The sequence below is a fragment of the Pectinophora gossypiella genome, chromosome 25 (assembly GCF_024362695.1).
Source record: "Pectinophora gossypiella chromosome 25, ilPecGoss1.1, whole genome shotgun sequence".
In the NCBI taxonomy this organism is placed as follows: domain Eukaryota; kingdom Metazoa; phylum Arthropoda; class Insecta; order Lepidoptera; family Gelechiidae; genus Pectinophora; species Pectinophora gossypiella.
Window position 1 is genome coordinate 9,396,923 of NC_065428.1, and position 22,978 is coordinate 9,419,900.

Genomic DNA, 22,978 nt, shown 5'->3' on the forward strand with positions numbered 1-22,978 from the left:
TACGCCACACGTCAAGAAGAGAGACGTCCCATCAATTGCTACACGTGTGGTAAACCTGGACATATATCGACAGTTTGCCCATCTACAAGGGAAGCCTCTGTTCCAAAGAAGGAAGTTAAGCTATGCAACAAGAGGTCTGTGACAGGTGAGCTGGAAATTGCAGGTACGCGCTGTCATTTTCTTTTTGATTCTGGCTCAGAATGTTCATTGATTAAGGAATGTTTTGCTCAGCAACTGCAAGGGAAACGTTTTAATGATATTGTAATGTTAGTCGGCATAGGTAAAGCAGATGTCAAATGTAAGGAGCAAATTTTATGTGAAGTGACGATGCAGGGCTTGACCATTGAAATTTTGTTTTACATTATTAGTGATGAGTATCTCACCGAGCCAATATTGTTAGGTCGGGATTTAATTGAACATGATGTGCAAGTAGAGATTAGTTCTGCGGGAGTATCATTATTCAAAACAAAGACTAGCCAAATGTGTCAAAAGGTACCCATAAATTTAGATTCTCAAATAAAAACTGATTTAGATGGCGATCAAAAACAAGCTCTTAAAGAGCTTTTACGAAAATACTCCGACAATTTCGTAGAAGGCGTACCAACTAAGCGCGTAACGACGGGAGCGTTAAAAATCGATTTGATAGATCAAAATAAAACTGTTCAAAGGCGACCATACAGGTTATCTAATTCAGAACGCGAGGTCGTGAATAGCAAAGTATCCGAACTGTTAGCTGCAGGTGTAATACGCGAGAGTAACTCCCCATTTGCGAGCCCAATACTACTCGTAGATAAATCGGACGATAGTAAGCGCATGGTGGTAGATTATAGGGAGCTTAATGAAAACACGCGTCCAGATAATTTTCCTCTTCCACGTATTAGTGATCAGATTGATAGATTGCATGGCGCAAATTATTTTACATCACTTGATATGACATCGGGGTTTCACTGCATTCCCATTGAGGCAGACTCTATAGAACGTACGGCTTTTGTCACACCCGATGGACAGTTTGAATACTTAGCTATGCCATTCGGGCTTAAAAATGCACCATCAGTGTTCCAACGTTGTATACAAAAAGCTCTTAGAAATTGCGACTTTGCTCAAGTATACATTGATGATGTTTTAATTCCCTCTGTAACTATAGAGCAGGGCCTTGAGCGATTAGATCTTGTCCTAGCTGCGCTCACTGAAGCTGGTTTCTCTTTGAACATGAAAAAATGTAGCTTTTTGAAAACACAAGTTACTTACTTGGGGTATGTGATTAAGGCTGGTGAGATTAGGCCCAATCCTAATAAAGTAAAAGCGTTGGTAGACATTGCCCCACCACGAACAGCAACCCAAGTACGTCAATTTATTGGCTTAGCGTCGTACTTTCGGCAATTTATTCCCAATTTCTCAGTAGTTATGGCACCTTTGTATCCACTTGTTCAGCACAAGGGTGAAATAAAGTGGACAGATGCCCATGATGCGGTACATAAAAAGGTCGTAAACATTTTAACATCGGAGCCAGTTCTCGCTATATTTGACCCGGATAGAGAAATAGAACTGCACACAGATGCAAGTTCCCACGGTTATGGAGCAGTCTTGATTCAACGGCAAGATAAGGTGCCGCACGTGGTAGAGTATTTCAGTCGACGCACTACAGATGCGGAATCACGTTACCATTCCTATGAACTTGAAACGCTTGCTGTTGTGCGGGCTGTAGAACATTTTAGGCACTTCCTATACGGCCGCAGTTTTACGGTACGTACGGACTGTAATGCATTAAAGTCATCTAGCTCAAAACGTGATCTCACACCACGAGTACACAGGTGGTGGGCTATTCTCCAAAGCTATAACTTTAACATCGAATATCGGGAAGGTCGTTATATGTCGCACGCCGATTACCTCTCTAGAAATCCATTACCGAATACAAGTTTAAGCCCTGTTAAGCGAAATACATTTGTAAATACAAAAGAGGTCCGAATACTTGATTTACAACAAGGCTGGTTGTTAGTAGAGCAGCAACGTGATGTGGATATCTCAGGAATCATAACAAAATGGAGAGCTGGTGATTTGTCTCCGGATCTTGCTCAGTCATATGATATTAGGAAAGGTGTTTTATATCGCAAAGTGCAACGTAACAAGCAGACCTTGTGGTTGCCTGTCGTCCCCCTTTCACTGGCTTGGTCCCTGATAAGTCATGTCCATACTGAAATTAAACATCTTGGGTATGAAAAGACTTTAGATAAATTGTATGATTCATATTGGTTTCCGGGTATGGCAAAGGCTGTGAGAAAGTTTATAGACTCATGCTTGGTGTGCAAAACTTGCAAAAGCACTAGCGGAGCTCAACAGATTCGTATGCATCCTATACCGAAAGTATCTTTGCCCTGGCACACATTGCATATTGATATCAGTGGCAAGCTCAGTGGCAAGAGTCAAAGAAAAGAATACGCGTTCGTCATTATAGATGCTTTTACAAAGTTTGTTTTATTGCGTCATACTTTTAGTTTAGATGCTAACAGTGCTGTGGAGGCATTGACTCAAGCTGCCCAATTGTTTGGAGCACCAAAAAGAGTTGTAGCAGATCAGGGTCGATGCTTTATAAGTAGCGAATTTAAAAGCTTTTGTTCTGCTAATAACATTGACTTGCACATTATTGCCACGGGGGCTAGTAGGGCCAACGGACAGGTAGAAAGGGTAATGCAAACCCTTAAAAACTTGTTAACTATTGTAGAAAATAGCACTGACAATATATGGAGAGACGAGTTAGCCGAAATTCAGCTTGTTTTAAATACCACGAAATGCAGAGTCACCGGTTATTCACCAACAGAGCTCTTGTTAGGTGTTAAAACACAACCTTTAGGCATCGCACAGATAATTCAGAATGACGAGGTGGATGAAAGTAGAGCTAATTTAGACGAAATTAGGCAATCGGCAGCTGAGAATATCAAAGAATTATCCGAATATGATACTGCGCGTTTTAATAAAACCAAAGCTCGTGTTAGGCCTTTTAGTGCAGGTGATTTCGTGTTTTTAAAATGTTGCGAGCGAAACCAAACTAAATTGGATACTAAATTTAGAGGCCCATTCCAAATTACTAAAGTTCTTGAAAATGACCGCTACGAACTACGCAATATTAACGGCTCGAACCGAACTTACAAGTACCCTCATGAGAGTTTACGAGAAGTACCTAAGGGTAGGGCTGGGCTTACTGAAGTGGCAAAGGCCATGTCTATTGAGGCATGTAATGATGAAGATGAAACCGTGTCGGCGGAGGATAAGGATGTTGACGAGATGGCGGAAGTAGCTGACAGTAGCGATGGGGGTGATGATAACGTGGTTGAAACGACTGTTGCTGAAGTACACAATGTGGGAGCAGGTACGTGTGCTACAGTAGTCCTCGGGGCTAGCTGGGAGCAAAGTTAAGCTGTTTGAAATACGACGGTAACCCACTGGGTCAGCCGAGCGTAAGAGCGATTTAGACTACAATGCGGGCGACGGTAGTCTTCTGGACTAGCCGAGCGCAAGGGAGAGTGGTTTGTCGCGCAAGGGAGCCTAGTTGGTGAATGATGTGTCACGGTGGTCTGCGGGACCAGCTGTGGGTGGTGTTGATAAGAACAGTAGTCGTGGTGAACTTGAATTATTGATAGCGTTTGTTGCAGACAGAGTGCACGTGTCTTATTATCTTTTGGCCTAACGAGGTATGTTTAATGAGAGTTCTTGTTACAGATTACTAAGACGCTCGAGGACGAGCGTACGTCAGGAAGGCCGTGTCGGCGCGATCAATTTATCGTTAATTATTTTAAGGCACAAGCGCGATTTAAACGCAGTCTTATGACAGTCGCGCTAACGGAACGTTGGAGCTGTCAGTTGGCGCCAAAAAGAAAAAGAAAAAAACGAAAAAATGAGCGGGAGACAGATCGGACTGGCGGTTGTTTTCTCCAACGCATCGTTGTGCCGGGAATATTATTGTTTATGAATGTGTAAAGTTAATTCTCATTGTTATTTAGATATCTTGTGTTTGTCATTTGTTCTAATTAGAAATAAAAGTGGACTTGAAGGTTTAGTTGTTTTCCTGTGAAGTCGTGTGTCGTAAACCTGTGGAAAACAATGTCTGATAACAGTGATCAGTTGGATGATGCAGGTAATCTTGGGCTGGCGCCGTCATATACAAAAATTAAGCTTCAAACAATAATTATAACACACACATCCTCCACATTCACACACATACATAAACACAGCCTAACACACACTACACACGTGAGTCTGCTCCTATTAATAAGTGGTTAACTGTTATTGGTTTCAGTAAATAGTGACCAAACGTAAGTTCAAAATTGTATAGTAGCTTTTGTTAACCCCAATAATCAAAATAAAATTAATATAATATTGGCTTTATTTTTGTGCATGTATTTATTGGTAAGTTGTACTTATAATATGTACCAGCAATTTATCAATTTAATTTTTTACGTATTTTGGCGCTTTATTGGTGCTAATTCCTGTAAATACCATCTAATTTTATTTTAAGTTATATCTGTCATTTTCTTATCCGCCGAAAAGGAAAGGGACGGGTAATCGACAAGCATAAAATTTATAGAACACACGTCAATTTTAAGCACAAATCTAAACCAACCGTCTAAAAATTTTACATCAGTCAATAACCCGACACATTCAGTTACTCATTCTTCCTAAAATTAAGAGCTGTGAATCATCCGTCCCTTTCCTTTTCGACGGATATGAAAATGACGGATATAACTTAAAATAAAATTAGGCGGTGTCTCCTGGAATCGGGGCCATTGTCTGGAAGCCGCCATTTGCCATGTACCTAGTTAAGTCTTTTGGAAATATTTTAAATATATTTTCATTTCGGGTTTAAGAAGTACTTTATTTCTCATAAAGAATTATATTCGCTTACATGAGAAAAATTCACAAAATAATATAGAAATATAAAAAAAACCAAATTCATTTAACCAAACTACATAAAATATAAATATTTTTTTTGATTGCAATGAAATAATCATCATCATGTAACAGCATACGAATATTATAAATGCGAAAATAAATAATAATGTTATCCGTAATTATATTTAATATAAATTGAATTTAATTTAATTTTGTAATATCTGTGACGTAATATTATCAATAAATGACAATGAAAACGACTCCGTCTTTTCAATCGTTCTAGTAATTCAGAAATAGCTTCATTATACAACTTATTATTAAAGTTATACGACTAACATTACTGCCAGTAATTCTAGTTTAGTCAACTGTACTTGATTACCAACTTGCATCCTCTCAACGCGCAATAAGCATTAGTCTGAAAGATAACGATGTTAGATTGAGGAAAACTATTAGTTTGTTGATTAAGAAACTTATAAGACGGTTATGTTTTTTAACAATAGCCATTATTTGTTTTTCAGCTGCTTATTTTCCGCGGCATGTCGCCTTCCTTTTACGTAATATACGATCCCGACGACCCGATTACTCTAGCCATAGAGGCAGCCAAACAGCTCGCGACACCAAACACTTCAGGACCCCGATACCGACCCCGCCGGCGTGGTCGACGATTTCCCTCAATCAGCGCTTATCGCTATCGACCCACTAGGGTTGATTAATTCTTTCAAATATTTTTTCCTCTCAGACGACGCCCTGAGCCGAGGTTCGCGCCCAACTGGGCACCCTCAGGCCTGTTGTCTTAAACGTTGTACCGGGTGAGAGCCTTCAGCGCTCCCCATTTGTCCGGCCAAGTAGTTAATGCCATCTGCGGCAAATCTACATTAAGTCACGTAAAAAAAAAAGTCTTCCTCTATCGTGTGGGTTGTGAGGTAGATTGCCAACCTCATCTACCCTGGTGTCAGTATTACTATTGGTCTGCCAAGGGCCCCTGGCATGGCTCATGTAACAACTACGTTCTAACACTAGAAAGTAGTTTCCAGGACCAACGGCTCAACGCATCTTACTGTAACATCCTAACCTAATCTCTCTCTTTTATTTTAGAGCTGCGCTCTTGTCGGTGGAGTAATCGCCTTCAATACTCCATAGATAGGGCGTCGGTGGTTGCCCAATCGCCTTCCGTTCCGCAGTACACCGACCAATTTCTCAATCGGTGACGTTTTAGCTAGAGCCCTACCAGAATCCATTTCCTCGGCCTCCAACCAGTACTGATACCACTGCTGCCCGGCATCAGGGGTGCGCTTTTGAAGTAGCGGCGCCTACTCGCTACCCTCACCTAATAAGGGATCGTAAAGTGATTTTCATCTTATCGTGTAGGTTGTGAAGTGGAATACCAACCTCATCAACCCTGGTGTCAGGGTTATTACTGAGCCGCCAAAGGCCCATACTCACAGCAGTAAGTAGTAACCGGGACCAACGGCTTTACGTGCCTTCCGAAGCACGGATCGTCTTTCGGACAATCAGGTGATCAGCCTGCAATGTCCTAACCAAACTAGTGATCACAAAGTGATTTTTATGATATGTCTCCACCGGGATTCGAACCCGGGACCTCCGGATCGTGAGCCCAACGATCAACCACTGGACCATGGAGGCCGTTATAAATCGACATTTTCATGATATGTCCCTACTGGGTTAGAACCCGGGACCTCCGGATCTTCAACTACTGAACCACAAAGGCCGTAATAAAAACTGACAGAAAATTTCGTGCTTTCTTTCCGGATGATGGAACTTTCATACCATTAACCAGGATCCATCTTAGGACTTCGTATCAAAAATGTCTGCAAGTATTCTAATAACTAGTGGCTCTAACCCAATAGGCAGACCATTACGTCACCATCGAACACCACAATTAAAAACAAAAAGATTACTCAAACAAATGTCACAACAGATAAATCAAAATTTGCACAACTTTTATTAGCTGTGCCGATTTCCATAATTTATTTATAGTCATGCCGAAGTCATACTTTTACGATTTCTTTTTTTTCTCAATCGATGACAAAATGGTGGGCGCAGTCATTGTGTGGGAAGTCGCTCGTCTAGTTGGCTTTCTGTGTATTATTAAGATATTTTGTGTCAAAGAGTTGCTTTTAAAACAGGCCTTACTTTTGTCGCATTTAAGTAATTGCTGTAAAACAATAAAGGTGCCTTTTTTAAATGTGTTCAACAACCTCCGTGGTCTAATGGTTACAGCGTTAGGCTCACGATTAAGTCCGGGTTCGATTCCAGATGGTGACATTGTTGAAATCACTTTGTGAGACTCTCCTTTGTTTGGTAAGGACTTTCCAGGCTTGAATCACCTGATTGTCTGAAAAAGTAAGAGACGTGCTTCGGAGGGCACGTTAAGCCGTTGGTCCCGGCTATTAGCCGTAAAAACACCTCCACCAACCTGCAGTGAAGCAGCGTGGTGTGGAGTATGCACCATACTCCCTCCGGTTGATTGAGGGGAGGCCTGTGCCCAGCAGTGGGACGTATATAGGCTGTTTATGTTATAAATGTGGAATATAAAAATAACAAGGGATATTTTAAATATCTTTACTCCTTATATTTTGACAAAATCTTCTAACCCGCACATCATCGCACCATCGACTCGCCTTTCTTACTTTTTAAAACTGCCTCACGTCCCATTCATTAACCATCCTCCATTCATACCATAAACAATCAAATTCCCGGTTTTTATCCTTCCATAGTATTCTCACATAAATTATGCTGTAACATCTCTTCGTCTTCTCGCAATCCCGTTCTGGCCAAGTAGGTAGGTCTTGTCATCTAAGGCAAACTTACAATAGGTAAGTCACATAAAAAAACAAATTCCCGCGTAATTAAAACACGTAATAACGGGTTCTTACCGCGTTTAAATGGAGATATGAGACTCCCGATATTTCGACACTGTCAGAACACTGTTATATCTCATCAGTCATCCCGTGCTCATGGCACTTGCAATTTGTTTCAAAGGTAACCTTTGAAACACAAAATTCCAACAGATAACAAAAAAGACATAATAACGGGTTCTTACCGCGTTTAAAGTAGGGATATGAGACTCCCGATAAGAACAACAACAACAGTGCAACAGTGTCGAAATATCGGGAGTCTCATATCCCAATAAACGCGGTAAGAACCCGTTATTATGTGTTTTAATTATGATAATAACCGCGTAAACTTAAAACAATGTATAGATAACAAAAAAATCAGTTAACATCATCCACTACCAATACAATATACCATGCAGTAACGGGTTAAGGGTAGGGTACGGGTTAGGCAAGTCAAGGCGCATTTCCTTACCTCTATTTCCTCTTCATCTTCATAATCTATCTACTCCATTTTTCCATTGTATATGTAGTAGTTTAAGTAGTGATATTTATTTATTATAACAATTATAATTATGTGTATTATTATTATGTAGTTTATGTAGTCGAAAGTGTATCTATTTTTATACGTACAAGTATTCCCATGCTGCACTATCCCGCTATATTACATAATATTCAATATCTCCTATACTTAAAGGTTGCCTGGAAGAGGTTGCTACTTAGCAATAAGGCCGCCTATTGTACTCATTCTATTTGTCTTTTGTTTTGTTTTTTTCTGTTTGTGCAATAAAGTATTTGTTATGTTATGTTAAGATAGGTACCGAAAAAAATACCTCGAAAATCATTCATGACCCACTTCTCATTACTCCCCCTTTAATCTGACCATTTGATTAAACGGCAGGGAAAGGGACAATTAATAATAACAAGAAAAATAACGCGATCAATTACGGTACCGTCCAAGAGACAGAAATGACGGATCGGGGTTTACTACGGGACCGGATTTCGAAAAAGTTCGTTTCGAAAAAGAACATATACCAACATGTTTAAAAATTTAAATTACGGTACCATATTGGTTACGGATATTATTTGATATTTTTATAAAAATGGAATACGAAATGGAAATTATTATGTAAAACCAGCGTTTTCAAAACCCGGACCTATAATAAAAAATACTAAAAGCGAAAAAACAATAGTTACAAAAATTTCGGTACCAGTGCGTACAGAAAGGTCTTTCTTTTAATAAGTTGACTAAGAAGGCAATTCACATCCAAGATTGAATCGTGACATCTTGGTACGGGACACGGATCACTCAAACGACCGAGTCTGGAGGACAAACATTAATACAGGAATTAGGAAGGACTGATAAATACAGCCATGTTTCAATCGTGAGACGGCACGATTGAATGATTGAACGATGATTGGATGATTGAATCGCTCCACGTCTGCAAGAAATGACACGAATAATACAGAGATATTAGTTTCAGAGTTAATGAATTGGGGATGATATGTTTGGAAATAATGAGGGCATGTACCGGATTAATCTCGTGTTCACATTTCATCTTATATATGCTTAAACTCATAATGGGTTGGGCAGAGCGAGACGAAATCACAAGCCATTTTTATCCGAAGTCCTAAGATGACGAGCCGTGCGATTCCGTTCGATCAGTCCTTAGCGCCATTTAGAGCAAAGTAAAACCCAGAGGGGGTGAGGTAAATTTAGCTCGACGCCCGATACGAAATGGTGCGGTGCGGAGAGTTGTCGTTCTATACGAAGTGTTATTTTTTTATTCTATGACACAGGTCAAACCGCTTAGAGGTCAGGTCGAGGCACTTTTACAGGCTGTTAATTTTGTAGCCTTAATCATTTAATGATTTCACCTCCTACATGAACTTCGTTTTAATATAGCAAGGGTTATTCATTTGGGAATACGAGTTATACGCGGCAGAACAAGTTAGAATTTTCTATAAGTATTTAGATAGAAATATGTTGGAAAGTTTCAACTGGCACGGAATTTTCCAATTATTTCGAATTCATGTTTAGATAACAAATGTTTATCGCGTGCTCAGAGGTGAAGGAAAACATCCTGAGGAAAGCCACGAGAAATGCGTTTCGGAGTAATGTGACCTAACATTATGGGGCTGGTTTTCCCTTCGCGTTGGAAGATCACACAGTTTCAGTGGCTCACACCCAGTACGAAATTTAAGACAACAGGTCTGAGGCGCCAACCTCGGTTCAGGTCGCCTTGTGAGAGGATTATATTTCAAATACTTAATCGTCTTTAGTGGGCGGATAGCGCTGAAAGAGACTCGTTTGCAGCGTTGCTTTGCTACACGTCAATAAATGAATAACAGCCCTGTACTCATACCTTTGATCAAACATGAAAGAAATACTTCGAAACGAGTTATATTATAAACAAACATCAATCTTACACTCAAATACAGAAGCGTATAAACCTTTTAAGTCATCTTAATATACGCAGTATTAATAAATAAGTCTCACACAGAGCGTTACCTTTGATATCGTTTCATATAACCCTTACACAAAACGGAATAACCTAACACAGCAAAGGTAGCCTTTGATAAAATGTCACAAGGAACCAAAGCTTTTCCTGAAGGCAAATATCTGTTTGATTAGAGAAACGGGTACGCAATTAAGTGTTATAATTAAAATTGACCTTTTCGACCCTAGGCAGGGTTGATACAGAGATTAGGAGGAATTACGAAGTGCCAGAATGGGTATAATAATAGTACTATAACTGCTTTTGAACGTGACAGAGAAAATACCATTAGGGCTATTACCAATATGGCGGATTAAAATCGGTATCGATTTTCATGGTGACTAACAAATGAGTTGATAAAGTATAAAACATATTCCGTAGCGGTTTCAAAAGATGTAAGTAAAGAGAGAGGTCTGGTTTCGATTTCAGGTCGAGTCTAAGTGTGTGAGAAAGGACAACGTATCGGTCAGCAGCAATCAACTAATTATTTTTGACACAAAACGAAATAAACATAGCATTTCTGACGGAGTCGCGAGCAGTGATTCGTTTTTTTCGGTAAACTAAATAATTTCCTACGAACCTTTTCAAAACAACCCTATACGAAAGTGAATTAGCAAAATTCCCTCTATTTTACCCGCGCTAGGCTTTTTCAACCCTTAAAATATTAAATTAATTTGCTTGACCCGGATAAGGGATGGGCATTTTTACGGTAACAGGTAAAAATGCTTTAAAATATTTACCCATAACGCAAAATTAATTATATTTTTTCATGAATATTTAATATTTTTTTAATTAATTTCATCGAAACGTTGCCCATTGCAAAATCGCGTTTTTATTTTAAAATTAAGGAGAGTTTGAAGCCCTTAGACTTTTAGTCTTAAATTCCGTGGAGTGAAGGATTTGTAACGATTAATGTCATCTTTGTAATATAGTATTTTGATTAAGCTTTAAGACTAAGGCTTGTAAATTTTGACAATAAAGTTGAGGCATTTGACTAAATTTCGGTTGCGGCGAGTGTAATGGGGACCTTTGCGCCCAGAACAAGTCGGGGGGGGGGGGGGTTTGTTTGACGATTAGACACGTAAGGTCTTGACTTGTTAATATATAATTATATTAATATTTAATTTGTAATTATAATATAAGTGACTATTTATTGTATTATACGGGTATATTTTTTGTATAAATTGTTTGTTAATTTTATAAAATATTATGAATATTTCGGTACGGTACCGAATTAATGAAAACTGGATGTCATTAGGAATCGTTAGGCTATTTAAGTAGACCACTCCCATCAAAAGCTTAGGTTGAAAGGTCAAACGTATTTATTATAAAAACAATAAAAATACCAATACAATAAATACCTCTTCATAAAAATACTAATAAAATCGAATTCTTTGTCTTTGTGGTTTTGTATCAGTAGCATCTAAACAGGTTTTTTAAATTAATGTTGCTTTTCAGCAAAAATACGCTACTAATTGATAAAACATGTTAAAACATACTATACACACGCACACATAAGATCACGCCTATTTCCCATTGGGGTAGGCAGAGACCACGGAATTCCACTTACTACGATCCTGACACACCACCTTCGTTTTCTCCACTCTCATCAAAACTACAGAATTATTTTCATTCGAACAAAAAGGTCATCACCATCACGATCAGCCCATTAACGTTCCCACTGCTGGAGCACGGGCCTTCCCTATGGATGGATAGGGAGATCGGGCCTTAAACCACCACGCGGGCCCAGTGCGGATTGGTGGTTATTAACGACTGCTAATGCAGTGGGACCAACGGCTTAACGTGCCTCCCGAAGCACGGAGGAGCTCAAGATGAAAATTTTTTTTTTGTGGTCACCCATCCTATGACCGGCCTTTGCGAAAGTTGCTTAACTTCAACAATCGCAGACCGACCGCGTTTACCGCTGCGCCACCGAGCTCCTCATAAAACAAAAAGGAACAAAAAGGTACTCAATTATATTTTAATAAAAAAAACACCGAAACCACCAAAATACACTAACTTAAGTGCATACATAATTAAATATCAATATATTGTATAATTTTTATTTGGCAAAAAATAATACCGATAAAGTAACTAATATCGGTACGGTACCGGGCAGCATTTTATTAGGTCACGGGTTACGGGATTTGTTTTTGATTTATTAACCGTTAATATCCCTATCGTAATTAAAGGTACGGTACCCACTTTGAAGTTGGGTAGGTATATAGTTATTTCTGCCTTTATAATTTCATTTTAAACAAAAAGGTTCGGTATGTGATTTTTTATATTAAAACATTTGAGAATTTGCGCCCGCAATTCAATCGCTTCGCTTTTTAAAATATATAACGATGTTCTAGAACTTTAGGGAAACCTATAAATAGCTTAAGTTTAGATAATAAGTGTTGTTAAATATGATTTTATAAAGCTGTTGGTTTTCTCAATAAATATATAAAAAATAAATGCTTGTTCGGTTAACTACAGCACATACCGGACAGTTCATACAAACAACCTCGTTTTACACAGACACTACACATTGACGTTATCTTTTTTTTGACGTGGCTTATTGTAGATTTGCCGCAGATGGCATTAACTACTTGGCCGGACAAATGGGGAGCGCTGAAGGCTCTCACCCGTTACAACGTTTAAGACAACAGGCCTGAGAGTGCCCAGTTGGGCGCGAACCTCGGCTCAGGGCGTCGTCTGAGAGGAAAAATATTTGAAAGAATTAATCGACCCTAGTGGGTCGATAGCGATAAGCGCTGAATGAGGGAAATCGTCGACCACGCCGGCGGGGTCGGTATCGGGGTCCTATTGACGTTATCGTACACGCGCATCATGAGGTACTTCAAGGTCGCTCCAAATTCGCATTATTGTCCCATCTAGATAGACAGATAGATAAAATACTTTATTAAGCACACTGGATACAAGATACAGAAATAAGCAAGGCACAACATCAAATTCAAATCAAATGGTTTGTTTTCTTTTTGGCGACAAATAATGTATTTAAATATAACAGCTCCTTGTGAACAAATCTGTTTTGTTTTGTTTAAATTTCTATGGCATTACAATATTTCTTTATTGATAATAACAAACACTGGAAGAGCGGAGATTTTCCTGACACAGGCAATTTGTTGCTTAAAAGGAAACTCCAATAAACTAATGTACGACTGAATTTATAAATATACATTTTTGATTTTTTTTGATTGATTTTTGAAATCTATTAATTTTAATAGGATATTTTTCTTTAGTCGATTTTTCCGAATTAATGACACCGTATGGATTTGAATCGCGGTAATTCTTTGAAGTTCTTCCAATGAAAATAAATTATGGTATATTTTATCTACAGTTACCAACTCCCGCCTAGTAATATCATACAATACAATACATAAACGCTTTATTGCACATATAAACACAACACTAAAAACAATTACAAATGTGACAGGAGAAGTACAATCGGCGGCCTTATTGGTATTATGGTCCTGGGTTCGATTCCCGGTGGGAACATATCACAAAAGTTACTTTGTGGTCCCTGATTTGGTTAGGACATTACAGGCTGATCACCTGATTGACCGAAAGTAAGATGATCCGTGCTTCGGAAGGCACGTTAAGCCGTTGGTCCCGGTTACTACATACTGATGTAAGTAATCGTTACATGAGCCATACGGGCCTTTGGCGGCTCAACAGTAACCCTGACACCAGGGTTGATGAGGGTGGTTCTCCTCACAACCTACACGATATAAGAAGATTGGTATTATACGTATTTATTCTGTGTTTTGATTCCCGTACCCGCTTTCCTAAACAGAAGTTATTCGCGTAACGTCTATCGTATTTACACAATAAGGGCCTTAATTCTAAAATATTCTCAGACAAATGCTCTTAAACGTGTTAAACACGGTACCAAGAAGTGTCGTTTCCGCGTCGTCATAAATTCCGGGATCCTGGAATTAATAATAACGGTATGGTACCGTGATTAATGAAGTTCATTACCTGTAGATGACATGTGACATGGGTTATAATATAATATTGTTTCTGTTTTCAATTATCAATGGGTTGAGATTCCTTTGTGATGCGAATTATGTTGATTTTTAAAGGTTCTGCCGGAAGATGAAAATCAATAGCCTACTTTACATACCTACGTACAACAACAAGATAGTCCTGGGGCCTGTTTAATAAAACTTACAATTGTAAATTACAACGACAATTTGATGTTCATTACGTAACTAATATGAAACTGCAAAATATTCGTAATCACACACTCCGCAATGTACATCAAATTGTCATTGTAATTTACAATTGTAGGTTTTATTAAACAGGCCCCTGTTCGTAGAACGCGTGACTTACATCGTAGTGTGACGGGTTCGATTCCCGGCTCAGGCGTAAACCACTGAACTCTTCTTCTTATAGTGTGGACTGTGAGGTGGAATACCAACCAAAAAATACCAAAAACTTATGACGACGCGGAAACGACACGTCATGGTTCCGTGTTTAACACGTTTAAGAATATTTGTCTGAGAATATTTTAGAATTAAGGCCCTTATTGTGTAAATACGATAGACGTTACGCGAATAACTCCTGGTTAGGAAAGCGGGTACGGGAATTAAAAAACAGGATAAATACGTATATAATACCAATCTTCTTCTATCGTGTAGGTTGTGACGAGAACCAACCTCATCAACCCTGGTGTCAGGGTTACTGTTGAGCCGCCAAAGGCCCGTATGGCTCATGTAACGACTACTTACATCAGTATGTAGTAACCGGGACCAACGGCTTAACGTGCCTTCCGAAGCACGGATCATCTTACTTTCGGACAATTAGGTGATCAGTCTGTAATGTCCTAACCAAACTAGGGATCACAAAGTGACTGAACGTAACTTAACGAGTTTGAATTCATATTTGGAACGTAAATAATTGATATCACGTGGTTTCCAGGGTTTGTGCCCGGTTAATGACAACAGCCTCGTCCCCATATTAAATGGAACTTCTGCGCCGAAATTCCGACCTGTTTCATTAAGACCCAGAGAAAAATAAATAATAAAACAACTTCTTAAAAGGACTTTTACAAATAGAGTTAATTAGTAACTACGACAGTTACAGAGTACTGACTTAAATAATTTATTTTAACCTTTAAACTAGGTACTATTCACTGTATCCAAAGCTTAAATCAAGGACTTTTTAAAAACAAAAAGTAACTCCGAAAGAGCTCTTAACTCTTTCGAATAATTTATACATTCTACTTAAGTAGAATTTTTAATTTGTAAAATAAATACCGACCCTAAATTACGGTCGCTAATTCGAACGCTAGGCCTCCGTAGTGTTGTGACGACGCGATGAATTGTCGATGAGAAATAATGTAATGTGTGTCGTAGATTTTACCTTAATAAACTTTTTTATTATTATTATTATTAAATATCGACGTACGGTGTACGGTGTACGTACAGGCCTCCCCCTCAATCAACCGGAGGGGGTATTATCATTATACCTAAGTTGAATTTTTAATTTGTAAAATAAATACCGACCCTAAATTATGGTTGCTAATTCAAACGCTAGGCTTCCGTAGTGTTGTGTTATTGTAATAATTTTTAGTATTTAACACTTTCAAGGACAGAACGTCTAATGACGTTCCGATTCCAAGGTGTCATATTACCTATTATGAACCATCAATGACCCATGATCTCTGTCCGTGAAAGGGTTAAGATAGCTTCACTGTCGTATTGGGTACATTTCGTAATGATAGTTAAAATATTGAATAAATAAATAATAATTATTCTCAATTATCAATTTTATCTATAACCAGACAGGAATTCAAAATCATAAAGTCGAATTCAGAGGTTGTTAGTACCCGAGCAGGGATTCGAACCCGCGACACTTATGATTTTTTTTTCTTTTGATTGTGTAATGATTTCTGATCTTGATTTTCTTTTTTTTTTGTTTTCTTTTTTTCTGTGTATTGATTTCCGTGTGGTTTCTGTCCTGTGTTGATGGTAATGTACTTGTCAGTCTGTGTCTGTGGTGTCTTCTTTCTTTGACACTCTACGATGTAAGTCGCGCGTTCTCTGAACAGGGATATCATCACGGATTCAATAAGAAACAATCATCATCATCATCATAAACTCACGCCCGTAATCCCTAATGGGGTGGGCAGAGCCACAAGTAATCAAAGACAACTTGCAGCCACTGTTGATACGAAGTCCAAAGATGGATATGATGAACCTTATGGTGATAAGGGATCAGCCTATCGCCCATAACATTAGTCCATCATGTTAGAGGACACAATCCCTCTGTCGGTTTTTACGACATGCCCGGGAAGAGAAGCAGCTGAACGTGTTCTATGTTTTTTATATGCTCCCAGAACAGCATAGAAGCAACAAAACAACTGGATAATAGAAGAGTTCTTATTTTTTAAATTTATTTTATCGATACCTATTCTAAGTCCGTCGACTGACCACGACACTAATCTACAGTCCCCACCTTCAATAAATACAAAGAACAATACAAGTATTAAAAAAAAACGTTTTGTTTCTGCTGCGTGTAAAACAAACAAATCTGCGTTTCGTTTCACTAACAAACAGAATCGGTTTTTGTTTGATGTAGGGGTAGGAATCAATATTATAATTGTTTTTAAATATTTCATATCGTTTTATTTATTAAATATAAATACAAAACGGCTTTATTTCGATTTTGGAACAAAATATTTATGATTAGGTACTTCTCTGTTGGATTGAGAAAACAAGGAATAATTTTACGTATTATTGTATTGTGAATGGTGGGGGGGGTTATATTTTATTTTGTTTTGGGAGCTCATAGCTTTGATGGGGTTTGTTCTAGCCGCGTAACACGGGTGTACGAAAACGACTACGTCACTATGAAATACATTTAAGCCTAGGTTACACAGTGCGAGCTGACCGAGTCAGTTATTGAGGTGCAGCTACTACGCACGTGTGACCGCATCAAACGAGTTACTGTCATGTGCGAGTGGGACACTTGCTCGCGTTCGAGTTACTTCAACATTTTTTGTTCTTACTCGCTACTTGCCTTCCCCCACCACACCACTCGCACGCCGCTCGGTCATCAACTCACACGATTTTGCGAAATCACAGTAGCTCGTACGCTCGGGCCCACGCCGGGTACAGTGTTTCTTGTTTGGGCGACATGATACAAACGAATTATACCAGTAAACTGGTATAGTAGCTGTCTTCTGCGACGCCAGCAGTTTGCATAGTGTGACAGTGCGTGACGAGTCGAGCTACTGTCATACGAGTACACAGGCACAGTAGCTGCCTCGCACTGTGTAACCTAACCTTTAGTACGCAAACTCTTACATAGAAGCAAGGCACAATGATTAGTAAGGCAGTCCCTGTTGTGACGTCACACGTAGTGCAAGCGTCACAGTCGGAAGCAGTACTTATAGTTATTAGATCTATCCTGTGACAGTCACCTAGAGGTAGGCAAGCTATCCAGAAGCCTGGGTTCTGAGTACAATGACCGGCAACGATACATTGTGTGTAATCTTCTTATTAGAATCTAACAACAATGTCGATAACGCGTTCTAATAGACTACTAACGCCATCTATTGGTGTGCCGCACGAACTATTTTCCACAGTTGCGTTAAAGAATATTCAATCTGTATACTCAGCCTGTGTCCACCCACTGCTGGGTATAGGCCTCCTCTCTTAATGAATATTAAATATTCTTTTTTATAACTAAATATTCTTAATTATCTTATTATTTATAATAAAGAATATTAAATATTCTTTCACTAATAAAATTTCATTTAACTAAATTAAATATTTATATTTTATTTATTTATTTTTTATTTTGGTTAAATTATATATTTATTTAGTCATATTATAATTAGTCAAATATACATTGAATATTAATTTATAAATCCTAATTTTATATTTAAAAAGTCTGCTTATTCCGCGACTGTCAAATTGACTAAGTGACGTCTATCATATTTAGCATGATGAGAGTATTAGAGATAATGGAACGGACTTAAAAGCAAAAGCGGTTGTTTTTTTTTTTCATTTCTGCCTCGAATTTTGTCTTACTTTAACACATTTGAATAAAACACAGAGCGATAGGCTGATCCCCTATCATCATACGGTTTATCATTATCCACACTAGGACTATGTATCAAAAGTGGCTGCAAATAGTTTCTTGATTATTTGTAGTTCTGCCCACCCCCTATGTATGTGTATTAAATAAAACACAATCTTGAAACGATTGATGAATGTGGAGGAAGCAAGAGAAGTCTGCTTACCCCGATGGGAAAGAGACGTGAGTTTATGTATGTATGGATGTGTATTTTGATGCGGGATGGTTACCGATGTCGTGGTAGAGCCCAGAATAGATGGCGCGATGATCGTGGCAGTTATCATAGGGAGTGGACGGAGCTCGTGACCGCGACTTGTAGATCTTCTCTCGTATGGGTTGAGAAGTGGATTACCAACCTCACCAACCACCAGGGTAACTATTAAGCCGCCAAAGGCCCCTGACATGACTCATGTAACGACTACTTACTTACATTAGTAAGTAGTAACCGGGACCAACTGCTTAACGTGCCCTCCGAAGCACGGATCATCTGGTGATCAGCCTGTAATGTTCTACTAGCAATCACAAAGTAATGTTTGTGATATTTCCCCACCGGGATTCGAACCCGGGACCTGCGGGTCGTGAGCCCAACGCTCAACCACTGGACCACGGAGGCAGTTTCCGACTTGTAGATAAACATGGGGGAGGCTTTTGCCCAGCAGTGGTATAGTAAATAATAATAGTAATCTGGACGAGATCATTCTAGGTAAGCATGTCCTATCCTCGGTCACATGGTCACATACCGTTAGGTGAGTCTGTGATCGAAATGCTTGCCTCCCATATACACTACATACGCATAAACTCATGCATGAAATCTAGACACGCGGTAGCGTGTCAAGCCAAGTTCAAGAAACAGAACTGGCGAGCCGCACCGTGTGTAATACTACACGAACCATTTGGAGCCACTTTTGACCCCCTCATAAATCAAAAACTATTTCACATGAACGTATCAAATTTGGCTCATTTTGAGACTTCCGAGATACATATGTGTTCTAAATTTCATAAGCTTATCTCAAGAAGATATGATATGTTATAGTGTTACATATATAAATAAATTTCAGGACTGACCATTGAACTTGGCACCCATTTAGATCTCACTTCTTTTGTCGTTGAAGTCAACAACCACGGCATTTATCATAATATTGAACTTGGCTATAATTTCACATTTATGTTTTTGATTGGATTAGAATTATAATGATCACTTACCACACAAAACGGCAACAAAGCTTCTGACGCACATTTTGACTATTATACACTAAAACTTCACAGCACATAGTTCGTCTACCAATAGTGTTGAAATCACCTCATTTTGTCACTAAAGTTGCACTACACAAACTAAATTACCGTCACTAAGTCACTAAATATCACTACGTCACTAAAGTACACTTTTTGTCATTCTTCTGTTGCCCGTGTGTTTAGCAGCGAGTTTCTGAAATAAAAAAAGAATTTATTAGAATGAATAATCATTAAAAAAAATTGAAATTGAGTTATTAAATACAGATTTTTTGTCATCAACCGGATGGTTTTATGAAATTATATTATGAAAACTATTTTCAATACTAGTTACTGCCACGTGAGAGTATTTCATCTATGTTTTTTCCACCACCCCAGCTAAACTAAATGAGATTGGTTTGAGTAATAAATAAAATAAGTTACATCGAACATAACTTCAAATGACTACTAAAATTATTATAACAAACAGATATTGTATATATTTTTTTATATTTTAGAAAAACATGGTCATGGTTTGAGCAGCGTGGTGGAGTATGCTCCATACCCCCTCCGGTTGATTGCGGGGAGGCCTGTGCCCAGCAGTGGCACGTATATAGGCTGTCTGTGTATGTATGTATGGTTACAGAACCGTATTGCAAGCGTGTCCGATGCGTTTTGGCTAGATTATAATTAGGTGTGTATGTATATTAAAATAAAATATAAAACTAATACTTTTTGATAACTAAGACTTTTAGTTATTAAAATTTAATTTAAAATGAGAACTGTCTGCCTGTCAAAAATAATTTATTTGACTAAAAAATTAAAATTTAATTAAATTTTAATTATTTCAATGTTTGGGTAACATAATCACAGCTTATTTCTAATTACCTTCAAACTTGGAATGTTATAAATTTATAACTAACGAAAAAATATTTTTGACGTATCTCAACTGTTTGTGTCTTGTATCGGTATTCTCTACTTGACCAGACAAGTGGATAAGACATTTGCAGCCTCACCTTATTTATATTCGACGTACTTTAAGTGCTAAATAATTATTTTAACGTCGCGCTTTGAGAAAAATACCTATTACGTTCATGGAAAAGAATTAATTAATTATTCTTTTATATATCAATAAACTAGCTTCCCTTCTAATTAAAATAAAAGCACGTCTTCGCTTAATTTTTTTTCCCAGCAACAAGGAAAACGGGAGAACAATATACCGAAACCTATTAATTTTAATTTTACCCATTTGGAGCACGGAACCCCAAAATGTGGACGTAAAAAGTAGTAAAAACCTTTCAGCAGTATTTATTTTGGCGCCAAAATTTTTTACAGTGCCCCCAGGGTCCCATATTATGTCAAATTTTACAGCTGTCCTAAAATAACAGTATTTTTATACCTACCGTATTTTTTATTTTTTATCTAGGATATTAAAAGCTATTACTTTTTTTTATGAGCTTTGTAAATATGTATTATGTTTTTTTAAATAACTTTATGAATTGAGATTGGAATTTTATACTGAACATTTGACTTAAATGTTCTCTTTTTTAATTTTGTTCTTTGCCATATCTCGGGTCTATGGAGTACCGGACTTTTGGAAGGCTTGCGTGGAGTCGATCCCATTATTACGTATTATCGTCACCCATTATTAAAATTTATAGATATTTCATTATGAATTGAATTTTTTAAATCTGTTTTTAGCATTTTTCGGATTTAGAAACAATCCTAGGAACTCTAAAAACAGATTAAAAAAACACATAATTTTTGCTTGTCGTAAAAATTCTAATGTGACTTACTGTGTTTTGTTTTTTCTTTTTAGGCAACCATGTTTTTAATTCACTCCCAATTTAGCATAGAAACTTAGTTCGCACTCAAAGATTAAAAATAAACCAATAAACTTGCGCAATGTAAAACTCTTCACCTTGTTATAACCAGTTAGACGAGCGTAGGTGGTATACAAATCCATTCACAAAACAGACATTGACAGACAACTTTTCAATATCGACCTACGCTAAAACATTATGGACTTGATAAGTTAAAAATTTTTATAGCTTGCGGCCTATGACCCTAGCTTTTAAGGTTAGTTGGATGAAGATTGTCTCTCTCTCTTTATTTAAGAGCTGCGCTCTTGTCGGTGGAGTAATCGCCATTCCTCTCTTCTTCCCGCCAAATCCTTCACCTCCTGATACGACACGACCTGCACTTCTCTTTAATTTGTTTCATAAATGTTCTCCTAGGTCTCCCCCTTCTTCTCTTTCCTTTATTTTTTTTTCCTTCTCTGATGTTTTTTGTTTGTTTTTTGAAGATTATTGTAACTTAAAAAAAATTAAAAATTAAAAATATCTTCACTAGGTAACATAGTTACATTTCTTTGTCTACCCTTTAGATACAGGCGTGATGCTGATGCGTTGTTATTATTTCAGAACACCCTGTATAACACAAGATCGCGTGAGAAACCAAGGCACATGTTAAGCGAATGTGACCACTACTGGTACTTTTAGTTTATTTGTCAGTTGTCAATGTCGTTCAGTGACTTCTTTGGAATCGCTTGCGCAGGAGTGTTGGCGTTAATAAAATATATTTATGCAGTACGTAACATTTATACTTTGAATCGTCATTTTTTACATAACGAACGTCTCATCCGCCTAAAACTACCGCAGCTTCTCACAACCTGTATAGCTGGGGAAAAGAAGCGGCATGAAAAACTTCGGCACAAAGCCCTAGATGTTCTTAAAAAAACATGAAATATACATATAAGCCTTTTAAAGTTGTTAAATTGAATGTCTTTATAAAATCCAAACTCCAGTGCTTATGTATTTGTGATTATGTTTGGTCTACACAAAGCACGATCAGGTGTGGGTACTTAGTTCATCTTGCAATGGATGTATCTCTGTCTACCCCCATTGAGATGTAGTCGTGAGCTTATGTTATTTTGTGTCTGGAAATCTCGGCCTTAGGAAGTGAAGGCGTATAGAGTATAGAGAATCATTAATTTTTAGAAAAAAAAAACAGTGAAACAAAAAAAGAATACCTTTCAAACAGTGAAAGTTTAATTTAAAACTGATATGAATTTGAAATTCGAATGCGAGATATCGAACAATATTTTTTATTAGGCAAAAACCTAAATTATATTTTACATTGTTGCGTCGCCGCACGAAAATAAATTAATAAAATAGATAAAACAACTCCAAGAGAGATTGAAAATCCACACAATTCCTAATAATTAAATAAATAATCATTTTAGCTCAATAACAAAGTAATCAAAGATACATATTAATGTGACCATATACAATGGCGAATTTAGGACATTTATTTTCGGTCGTATAGTGGTCGTATACCATGTTTATTGTCGTATAAACAGTTTTATGTTTCAGTTATGGCAGAACCATGGTAAGTTACTGCACAATGTGTAACTTTAACACGTTAACTGTTTAATAG

The 22,978-nt window shown here is 37.8% G+C and overlaps 1 protein-coding gene across 1 annotated transcript in view; it reads right to left on the reverse strand.

The window, feature by feature from the left end:
• LOC126378011 (kin of IRRE-like protein 1) overlaps window positions 1-22,978 on the reverse strand; it is a 445,390-nt gene that overhangs the window by 197,724 nt on the left and 224,688 nt on the right. The window contains exon 5 of the mRNA XM_050026033.1: window positions 19,535-19,757. Within this exon, the coding sequence (XP_049881990.1) occupies window positions 19,535-19,568 (34 nt within the window). The 5' untranslated portion in view covers window positions 19,569-19,757. The remainder of the gene's footprint in view (window positions 1-19,534; window positions 19,758-22,978) is intronic.